This window comes from Diplotaxodon limnothrissa, linkage group LG13 (assembly GCF_057381915.1).
Source record: "Diplotaxodon limnothrissa isolate DT_005_m linkage group LG13, D_limnothrissa_male_GT1.1, whole genome shotgun sequence".
NCBI lineage: Eukaryota > Metazoa > Chordata > Actinopteri > Cichliformes > Cichlidae > Diplotaxodon > Diplotaxodon limnothrissa.
This window is the reverse complement of record NC_140608.1, coordinates 24,283,041-24,294,721: the sequence shown is the minus strand read 5'-3', so window position 1 is coordinate 24,294,721 and position 11,681 is coordinate 24,283,041. Positions and strand designations below refer to the sequence as shown.

The following is an 11,681-nucleotide window of genomic DNA, read 5'->3' as shown; positions in this document are numbered from 1 at the left end:
TTGAAGTATTCACCACAGCTCTTTCCGTCCTTTTTGTAAAATCCACTGTCATGTCCTTCTGCATTTCTCTCCTTAACACCATAACATCATCACCTCTGCTCCCTTCACCTCCACGTCCCCTGTAATCTGCTCTAATCACTCATCTCTCCCCCTGGGGACACTCTCTACCCCTTCATCACAAAAATTCTCTTTTATCTTCTGACAGCCAACTTGTGCATACACACTGACAACATTCAACATCACCCCTTTGATTTCCAGCTTTGAACTCACAATCACTAGTCACACACTCTACCTTCAAAATTACCCCAACTCCATTTCTCTTCCTACCTACACCGTGTTAGAACGGCTTGAATCAACCTCCACTGCTCCTAGTTTTGCTTCCCTTCCATCCAATATATCTGCCTTTCTTCTCTCCATCATATCATCTCCCTCTTCACCAGTCATATATTTAAACCGCCACACTCTTGCCTTTCCTCCTCTCTTGCCTTAAGATGGTATTTCTTTGTCTTTGGCCAACAGTACTACAGTTTCCACCAGAATCCTTCTGACCAACAGAGGCGGTCATTGTTAACCTGAGCTTTGACCAAACTGCTATGGAAATCTCATTCTTTATGATCAATGTATTTGATTTCTATAAGATTTTATACCACATGCCCTTCCTGGTGGAGCCCTCCCAGTTTATCCAAGTCTGGTACTAGCATTAGGAGTACACTGGCTTGTAAACACCCCCCCCCCATGTCTGGGTCAGATGTTTAATTAAACATTTACTTAAATGATTGTATGTAGATTATGTAGCTTATCTACTTATGTTAATTATGTAGCCCAATTAGCTAAGTAATAATAATTGTTAATGTAAGAAGTTATTGTTTCCTGGCTAGGAGCTTTAACCGTTTCGGGAAGCCTTGGACTCATCAATCACAGCTCTGAATGTATATCTTCTGACAAGAAGGTGTTTGTGTATGACGTGGGCTAAAGCAGTGTGTGACGTGGGCCAAATCAGGCTAACGCAGTAGCACGGGGTCACAGTGTCCTCTGCTTACAAACTTAAGAGCATTAGCTTGTCTTAAATGGTCCAGTCTCAACTAGAGCTTTGCCCAGACATTAGTCAGTTGGACAGTGCAGACACTACTTATTTTTAAATCCTGTGTTACTTTTACTTTTGGTGAAAGTACACCAGCATTGAAGAAAAACCCAAGCTAGTTGTCTAGTCTAGCTAGTCCCTTACTTTGCATATAAACTTCACAAATGTGAAAACACAGTTACAGTTCATTTGTCCAGAGTTTTATTTGGAGAACACTTTTAGGAGGGTTGAAACTGCCACTGTGGACAGTACAAATACAGAAATATTTACAGCATTTTAAAAAGAACATTCAATGAAAAATAGACCTTATATAGTGAAGCTGTACATGCGCTACAGGAGTCACACTCCACCCTTTAGCTAATGCAGACTGATCCACGTTCTGCCAGGGGGTGGAGCCACAAGTTGGCCACCACAGACTAAAGCGTGGCCACCCATGACAGCCGTTAATGAAGACCCAGAGGGCTTGACACACACTCAAATAGTTTTTTTGCAGAACTGTTTCTCTATAGGGACATATTTTAATTGTAATTAGCTTATATGCTTTACCAACAACTGGGAAAAAAAGCTTTATCCACTGTTACAGATTTATTTAATCACTTGAGGGTTACATAAAAAGCTTATATAATAAGAGTAAATGAAGAAAGATCTTGGCTACTGGTGGCTCTACAGTAATTTAAAACACAGAGAAAAATACTTTATTATGTGCCAGCCCAATGTTAACCCATTAAATGGCCCAAGTTGGGAACCACTATAAAAATAGTCTGAATAGCATTCAGTTAGAATTAGCATCATCAACTGGGATGCAGTTTAACCGCTTCACAGTATATTTAAGGTGCCATGATGAAGAAGAACAAAAGCAGCATTAGTAATAGAAGGAACATGTAGATTTGCACTATAATCTCAAGGTTTTGCTGACCAAGCATTCTCTTAATGAGTCTCATATAACAGAGCTTGCATATCATAAGAGTGTGTGTGTTTGTTGCAGGAATGGTTTGCATGTGTTATCCCGACGGCAGGAATCTGTTTTTAGTCAGTCTAGTTTTGTGTTTAGGATTTCGCTGTGATCACCGGTCCAGCCAGCATATAGAGGGGTAGCGCTCGCTCAGCGTCTTGCGCAGATGAGCACTCTGCATCTTATCCCTGGTTTCCACCACACACTCCACCTGTCAACACACACACATACAGTTAGTCTTCTTATGTCATTCTCCGTCTCACACACACTCTAGAATTAGGGCAGTGAGAGGTTTGCTTGTTGCATTATGCAACACCTTTCACCTCCTGACACTTGCTCTGAATAAGCAGTACAAATTGTCAGTGGAGACTGTGGGGGTAAGAATGCAGAGCCAGGAGATTACATGATAAGTCTGCTCCATCCCTGAGCTTTAGAAATGAAGGAGAATAAAACAAATCCATTATTTTAAAAAGCTACGATGGCCCAAGTTTTATCAGTCGAGTTATGTCAGTTTCTCCCCGGCAGCTTTTCTTCATTTTTTTTCCAAGTTAAAAAAAAAAAAAAGGCATACTATATATAATGTTTGTAAGTCTTAAAGTCATCAAACTGACTCAGTAGTTTCAGTTGCATAGCAACACTGTGTTTGCAACTTGCTAAAACAACAGCCAAAATTGGCTAATGGTTGTACCAGACCGAGTAAAGCTGTAGGTGGGTACTGAACTGAGCAATGCTACTTTTTTCTATCTTTTAAAAATGTATTTGTATTTTTGGTCTTTTAATTCCCGCCAACTCCCTGACAACTCCAAGCCAAGAGTTCCATGGCAATAAAGGAAAAGTGGATGAGCGGATTGGCGAGGAGGAGGAAAGAGAATGAAGTGAAGAGGACAGATTAGTCGCCTACCTTTGCCTTGAAGAGCTCTGACTTATCGCTGTGTCTACGATGGCAGACGTCCAACAACCTGGGAGGAAAAAGACAAAAGAGGCGAAGGAATGAATAAACTAAAGGTGGCACAGGGCAACGTTAAAAACAAAACCGATTAAGTCCGAACAGGTTCCTACACTACCTGACGTCCTCTCTGGTCAGAACATCCAGCAGCTTAGCCATGTCTCCTGGCCACTCTCCCAGCTGCACTGAGAACTTACTGATCCGGTTGTCCAACACCAAAGCTCGGTCCATGCACTGCCTCACCACTTCCAGCTCCATGTTAGCGCTGCTCACCACCACAGCCACCCTGCAGCAGACACAGAGGAAGGCTTAGTTTATCTGCAGTCAAAAGGATTAGCACTGCTGACATTGTTATGTTGCCAGAATGTGAGCTTTTCAGGCGTTAAGGAAAACATTGAGCCCTCAGAGTTAGGACTATATTTAAAATATATATATTTCTTTTTTTAAAGTGGGAATTTGCACTGTTTGAAAACTAGAAGGTTGATGAGTAAAGAGAAATTACATGGTTCGGGTAGGAAACCGTGAAATTAATACACTTGACCCACTTTTTGCCTTTTAGTTCTGGTAGTTGGCCGGCCAAAATGGCAGCCAATCCCATGGCTCCCTCTGTGTCCACAGTGGAGCGTTCAAACTCCTGAAACCGCAGCATTGCCACCAGAGAGTCTTCCTCACTGTAAGAAAAGGAAAGAAAAATGCACTCCTTCGATATCCGATTACCAAAATTAGACTTCGACATGGGCCCCAACATCCATAAAGATATAACTGACAAGATGATGGGCCTATAATTTGAGGTGATTCACATCTGAATCTTCAGAGCCAGTCCATAACCAGACAAAATGAAATGTGATTGTGTTCACACCAGATGCACTTCTTGTGATTGTTTGTTGAAATTCTGAACCCTAGGCCATCTCCTGTCTCACCAATGTGTCGACGATGGCTCTGGTCCACCGTGTCTCAAACGCTGCTTGGTGTTTTTCTTTCTCCTAACACACTTGAACAGCAGTCTCTTTTATGCCTTTTTCCATTGATGTGTGATTGTGCCTAACAGAGAACCACAGGGTTTCCAGCAGAAAGGTTAACAGCCTTTTTGGTGTGAAGCCTGAAGGACTGAGCCAGCACCAAGCCAAAACTGGCTCTGCACCAGCACCACTTCAGTGTAAAAGAGGTATTTGTGTTCTGGGAGTAATAATACATCTGTACAGTGAAGTCAGATATTTAAAAAAAGACAAAAGTTTAATTCTATAAATGTAATGTGGACGTGCAGTACCTGACAGTGATGACTTTGTCCACCAGTTTCTTTGCCAGCTGAAAGGTGTTAACACCAAGGGAATGCTCCATGAGATCTGAGAAGAGACAGATGATCATCACAAGCTCCTTTATTGCAGGGGAAAAAAGTACAAAGGAGTTTCTAACAATAAATAATGTGCACATAATCTTTTTTTTACTATCTTCCCCTTCATGAGGGGAAGGTGTGGTACGTGACTTCAGCAGAACAAGTCGGAAATGAGTTTACCTCCATAAAGTTTCTTATTGGGGTTGCTGTGCATGTCTTTGATTGGACCGTTCGTTTTCAGAGATTGTAGCAGCAAAGGGAAATCTTCTGGTTCAACTCCCTGTTGAAGAAAGGTGGGTCAGCTATTGGTTCTCATGTGTTGATGATGATGATTTCTAACCTGCATTTCACTGTGGAGTAAAACTGTTGAGGTCGCTTTTGCAGAGTGTCCTGGATTGACGTAGGCAAGACCAAGCTAGCATTTTTGGAACTGAGTTTTTGGATGGTGGACAAAAAACAGTGTTGGCTGTTTTGAACCCGGGAACCTCTTCCTGTGAGCCAACAGTGCAAACAGAGTCACTGAAGCACAGTCGCAGTTTGAGTTAAATGTTAGCATTAGCATGTTCAAATGATACTGACATGCTAACATTGAGCATGGTAGTGTTTACCATGTTTGCTATCCATATTTAACATACAGGCAACCTGACAGGCTGATCAGGACTGAATGTTAATGCAATGAGCATACAGTGAAGATGTAAAGATTCAAAGAGCTTCTCAATGTCTGCTTACTATGACAAGAATGCGAGAGTCGAGGTGTTTGATGGCCGCAGCGGTGCCAGCCAGTAGACCATACTGTCCTGCAGCAGGAATGACCACTGCCTCCAGTTTGGGCACCTGTTCATAGATCTCCATGCCCACAGTGCCCAGCCCTGCCAGGTACGCTGCATTTTCATCTCTGCTCAGCAGCAAAGAGAGGAAGAGCAGCCTTATGTTAAGATACTAAAACATTACTTAGTACTGCAAAGACACAGACAGAAACTCTCATTCCAGCTCCTAATATGAATGTTAGACTGACTCTTCCAGGTAGAGGTATCCATTCTCCCTAGCCAGATGGCAGGCGTGGTTCTGGGAATCGCGGCCGGTGCTGCCGTAGGAGATAACCATGGCGCCGTAATCTCTGTAGATCCTGAGGCGGGGCGAGGAGCAACTTGACGGCATGATGACAAACACCGGGATCTTCAGATCCACCGCGTGGTGCGCCACGGCCATGGAGAAGTTACAGTCAGTGGCCACGATCACACCCATCCTCTGCTGCTCCTGCAAGCACAGAAACACACAGCTGACATATAATCACATGCAACAAATATGCACGCAGAGCACACTTCAGTGGATCCTTACAGCGTCTTTTTCAGCTCCCCCGCCCCAATCTACCTGTGTGAGGGAGGTGAGCAGGTACAGCACTCCTCTCTCCTTCACAGAGCCGGTGTAGTGCAGGTGCTCCTTCTTCAGGTAGATCTCCATCCCGTACTGTTTGGACAATCTGGAGTACTGAGCACACAAAAGAAGCAGCATATTTCAAGAGCTCCTGCAGCAGCAGTAACCCGTTAAAGATAGATTTGCTAAGCTGGCTTTATATAACCACTCAGGTGCTCACATGCATGCTGAAATAGTTTTCACTTCATATAATTACTCCTGGCGTATGAAATCCATGGTCTTTGCCCCGAGTCATGTTCAACTTTTTTGTTATTTTTGCGTGAATTCCCCTAAATGCTGGTGCTCGTCCAGCTCCAGGAGTCTCTGCCTGCTCTTTGCTTTTTGCCAACAGCCGTTAATCCAATCTGCTTCACACTTGGTGGGTATAATGCAATATAAAGTATGAAGCAGATATGAGGGCTCCTCCTAATTTGGCTAAAAGCTGCAGTGCATTATTAGCGATGATGTCCCCACGAGGGCTTCACCTTTGGGTGATCTTTAGTTATTATCACCTGTCCCGCTAACAGTTGCATCACCAGTAGTTATGTCGAAGCAAGCCTCAATTAAAAGAGTTTTTCTTTGGGCGTTTTGTGGTTATTAGCAGCGACACACAACCACGCACAGTGAAAATGCAGAGATGTGCAGAGACATTATAAAAGAGAGACATGGCACTCCTGACTTGAAACTAATGGGAGGGTCTTGAATCAGCGAAGATGATGTTAGAAATATAACGTCCAAGGACCCAAACCCACTCTGCAGACTAACTGAAACTAAATGCACCTAACCTAAAAATGTAAATGAAAATGAATGAAAAACAGAAACGTAATAACTCTGCTTCTGGGGGGGATTATTTGGGGAAAGCAAAAGCACATATCAGAGGTTTTTTTTTGTTTGTTTTTTCCTGGTGACTACTGAGATGGAGAGAGGTGACGAGGCCTTCTTCTAGAGAGACTCTGCCTTCATCACTCCATCAATTTACATCAATTACATTATTGTGAGATCACATTTAACTTAAGGCAAGTTCTAAAATGAATCCCTGATAACCCAAATGTTAGAATTTCCCATTTTTAAGCAAAATCAAACTTGTTTACAACCTGGTACAAAAAAACTCTGCACAACTTAATTCTAACATAAAATCATCAATTTCAAATGTATCAAAGTAACGCAGACCATGAAGGCTTTGTTCAGTTTTTCCATGAGCAAAAATCTGCATCCCATTTAGACTAGTTCTGATATTAGTTCACCCTCTTGTGGTCTGTCTACAGCAAACTTCCTTAGGAATGAAACTGAAGGAAGTGATTTCAGCTCCCAAACAAAGGTCAAAGGTCACCTTATTGCACGTTCTCCTGCACTTATTCTGTGTTAGTGTACCGTGCAAGGCGTCTTCTGGATCCCTGACTGGATCCTGAAGGCTGCTGCGCTGATGTCCTCAAAGCGGAGGTACTGGGCAGGAGGTCTCGGGATCATCCTGAACTCGCTGACTCGTCTGGTTTTGGGGGGGTCCATGAGGACAACCTCAGGAGCCATCGCTACTTTTGTTTCGTGGACTTTCACATCACCGTTGAGAAGTTCTTCCACACCAAAGTCCTTCAGACGCTCCGGTTCAATAAGGGTGGGTCTGCGGCCCACGGTGCCGTTACTGACGGGACCATATTTGTAAGAGCTGCCGGGCTGACTGGGGCCCAGATACAACTCCTCTCTGAAAACCACAAGCAGGCATTGGGGTGTCACTTAAAAACCATATCAAATCATATTCAGAGAACTAAAGTGTGCTTTTGCACAGCTGATGAGTCCTTCTCTTTTAAAACCATAAGACTACAGCTCCTGATCCTACACTCGTCTTTTTCACAGTGTAAATTCTTAATTTTCTGCACACATACTGTTGCAAGCTAACACAGTAAAAATAACACACGGAGGCTTTAGCAAAGTACCACACAGTCATGAGCTGGAGCGCAGCGAGATTTGATTTGCATCTTCCAAACCCCGAAGATAAAAAGTGAGCAGATGTGAGAACGCTGATGTGAATATAATAGCTTTTCCAATTAAGCAGGTTGTTGGCGTCCACTAGCTCTCAGATCATAAAGGTTATTTCTCCCAAGTATGTAAATGCACCACCAGAGGGAACTTTTAAAACCAATTACTGTTTTCAGCTGCATGTTTTTCCACAGTGAGTAGCTTTGCAATCAGCTTGTAGCTGGTTTCCAGTGTTAAACCAGTTGTTTCTGAAGGATCGGGACTTTTTTTAAAAATTACAACAGCAGGGTATGCTTCAGAAATAGTAACATAGTACATATAGTACTATATACAGTACAATAGTACATCTGTCAAGCATCAGATCTGATTTATTACTTGATTCACGACAAATTAACACAATTTTAAGATATAAAGAAAAACTAAAACCGGACCAACAGCTTAAGAAAACAAATTTAACAAAAGTGTATTTGCACAAATTCTAATTTCTATCCTCTGGATGTCAGCCAGAATGTAGGGCGGCGCTGCGAGGCCTTTGGCAGACAGTATCAGCTGATATTCTCCACATTTTAAAAGTATACATCATCACTAGAGCTACAAGTTTTATTAACAATAGACATGAAGCAATAACTCTTAGTATAATTCACCTGAAATATAAAAAATAAAAGGTTTATTTACTCAAATAATTAATCATTAAGGAGAAAGTCCTTGGTATAAACTGAATATGTATCAACAAAGTGCATAAGGAGTAATGCATAAATGTTTTTTGAGTGTAACTGGATGTAAGAACTTTGAAAAAGTGACAATTCCCCACTTTGCTTCGTCGATACGACCACTCTCACCGGCGGTCCGCTCACATTCTTCAGGCTAAGATGAATTGATTCACCTTTCACGTCGACCCTGCTTCCACTCTCGGTGACGGATTACTATTACAAGTCACCTTATGATTCATTGGGTCATTCGGCTCCTCTTTTAGGAGACACACAAGCGATTAAAAAGGCAATTTAGTGGTAATAGCAGGACAGAATGATTTATAAACGGCCGTTGGAGCTAATCAAATTGCGCGATTCATTTAAATAGCTTATTAAAGTTAGGCTGGGTATGGGCAGATTTACTCAAATGACACAACACAAAACTGGATCAGACTCCCGCGGGATGTTTCTGTCAAACAGTCAGCGCAGAGGCCTTTTACACAGCATAGACATAGTAATAGGATTATACTCATTGGGGATTAACTCAGTCACTCAGTAAAGCAGATCACATATAGTTACCAGCTACGTTTGAAACTTTGAAACAGGTTTGAGTCATTCCAATCATCGTCAGTGAGGTAAAATAAGATAACTGACTGACGAGGGTGCTTTTGCGAGCGCGCAGTTCTACAATAACATCAACAAGCCACCAGGTGGAGTAGCTTTCCCAAACAATGGTCTAAATACCCTTCAGTGGTGCCAGCTCTCTATACAGAGAACATCTCGCTCTATTTATATCGCAATGATCTTGCCGTAGACAATACGGCAAACTTTCACCTCGCCTCCTGGGTCCATTACTGCTCTCTCCCCACTTGTCCTTCACTCTTTTAGCCCCATTATTCAAGCACACAGTGTGCGCTCTTAACACGGCTATGAATAAGAAAAGTCCAAGGCTGCACCTGTGATTAGGGTGCTTTGCTTCAAAGGCAGAGTTCAAAAACAGCATCAAAGGAGGGCAAAGAGCAACATGGCAGCCTCAGAAAGCCTCATCAAAAGGGAAGATGAAGCGCTGAAACAGTAAAAAACAAAAAGTTGCTTATTTTATTATAAAACAGCACAAAAAATCCCCACAAAAAGTAAGGACAAAGCTAAAAGTGAAGGAGATATTTAAGCCCACCAGGCTTTCATCAGTGCACTATCTCAGCTTCTTTATGTCCTTTTAAAGACAAAATGCCCTGTCTGGCTGCTGAGCTGCTTCCTTTTCTGATTGAAGAATAAAAAAAGTTCATCATATGGGAAAGGAAATGTCTCCTGGCACTACATGACTGTATGTATTCCTGATGTTGCATCACTGAGTGTGCAGTTCTGCATCCTTTCGGGCAACGTGTCAACAGCTTTCTTACATTCGTCGGCTGCTTTGTTTTTGGCTCTTTGGTTATAACACGAAAAGCTCCAGAAGTTTTTAATGTGCTCAAAGAGGCAGAGGAAGATCAGTTTGCTTGTTAAATCTTGACGGTTGTAATCTTCCGTATAAGTCAAACACTGAGGGAGTACTTGTAAAATCTGTTTGACCCTGAATGTGATGTAATTTATCAGCGGCACAAAGAAATGCCAGTTTTCCACCAAAGCTTAAAATCAAAGCTTCCTTCCTTTCTCTAAATCTGTCACAATATCCTGAAATGAAAGAGGATGTTATGGTCAAGAATCAAGCAGAGAGGGTAGCCTATCACGGGTTGGGATGCTGGCAGGACGAGCAAGGAGAAGATGGAGAGATAGAAGGAGAAGGCCAGAGTATGTGGATCTTTGATTTGGGGGTTTGCAACAGCCAAGCATGAACATTTGGTGCGTTTTGTTGAGTTTCACTTATAATTAAAGCTGAAGAAGAGACTGGACACAGCAGATGAGGAATGGAGGTCATTTAAGGAGGAGCTACCTCAAAATTCTGAGGGTAGATCTGAATCTAGAGGGTTGAGCTGGTTGGGGGAGAGGTCTGGGGCTCCGAAGAAGGCTACAGGTAATTTCCCACCTCTGCCAGAAGGGGTCATTCTCCTCGCTGTCTTTAAGGGCCGGCCGTGGTGAGTACAAACGCTCAAGTCGCTCGCTCAAATGGCTCGAGTAGAATAATTGAGCGGCAAAGTTCATCCTGGTTAGAGGACCTTCTTCCTAGAGTCCAACAAGTGTCTGTATCTGAATCCCTCTCCTGTCCCTGCTGCTGTGTTGTGTCCGAGGGATAAGAGGACACTGACTGGTGCTGCTCCCACGGCGTAATGTCCCACGCCCCAGCTCCTTCCTTTTCCTGTCCAGGGGCTATTTAAGAAGGGATTACCCATGGACATGTGCGCGGTGGCCATGTAGTGCTTCTCCGGTGGCACGGCCCCTCCCAGAGCTCTATTCCTGTGCTCGCACTGAGATTACTTCCCCTTTTTGTGACGCAGTGCTAATCAGACTGTCTAAGGAGATAGATACAGACTTAGGGTTTAACTAGGAAGCAGCGATCTAGAGGCTCAGCAACACAGAGGAGACAACAATAGATGGAGGATCAGAAATGCATGATTTTTTAGCCACCAAAATCAATTAAAAAAGAGACACTTGCAGCAGTTTCATCATTATGTGGCATTTCTAGTATCACGAAGTGATGCAGTTGTTGCAGCCTCTATGAGATACAGGGAGGGAAACTGTAGGAGATTTTCCATTCAGCTGTCAGATGTAAGTGCTTACATCTGTAAGAAAGTGAAAAAGGATGTTGCAACAGGAGAGACTATGTTCTGGCACCACAAATGAACAGCTGAACATGGTAGAACTGTAGAAAGACAGGCTGCCAGACATGAGACGCCAAAGGGAAAGCTTAGGTTTAGACTCTGTTCAGCTCTGATCAGGCGTCAAAATCTAAAACCTGAAGAGCAGCAGTGTGTCCAGCAGTCACCGGAGTCTCACTGGCAACTGATAAGCTTATTTTCAATTAGTTTCTTAATGAGTTGTTGCCTTTTTAGACAGCTGTGTGTGGAAAAAAGCTCCAATAACAGTTAGGAAAGTGGAATTGGGACTCTGTGCAATCAGTTTTGCAACTTTCCAAACTTCACTGCAAATGGTCAATTTTGGTTAATGTTTTTCATGGTCCAATGACATCTTGTAAAACCATATTTCAAGGAAAGTGAAACCTATACAACATAACTGGTCTCATATTACCTTCAGCTTATACACACTAAATCTGCCAATCTGCTTCGTCTGAAGTGTCTGCCAGCTGGTAGTTTGGGGAAACCGTCTTCTCCAAGACATCCAGAGGTGGACTGGCAGCT

General features: G+C 42.8%; 1 protein-coding gene across 1 annotated transcript; it reads right to left on the bottom strand.

Moving 5' to 3' along the window:
- Positions 1 to 2,145: 2,145 nt before the first annotated feature.
- LOC146620343 (uncharacterized) lies at positions 2,146 to 10,527 on the bottom strand. Its single transcript, XM_085369562.1, has 11 exons — positions 10,412 to 10,527; positions 7,097 to 7,424; positions 5,684 to 5,800; positions 5,328 to 5,569; positions 5,042 to 5,207; positions 4,493 to 4,592; positions 4,247 to 4,322; positions 3,525 to 3,650; positions 3,098 to 3,265; positions 2,935 to 2,992; positions 2,146 to 2,244 (listed from the first exon to the last, which is right to left on the bottom strand). Exons 1-11 carry the CDS (start codon positions 10,525 to 10,527, stop codon positions 2,146 to 2,148), a joined length of 1,596 nt encoding a protein of 531 aa, XP_085225688.1.
- Positions 10,528 to 11,681: the final 1,154 nt, after the last annotated feature.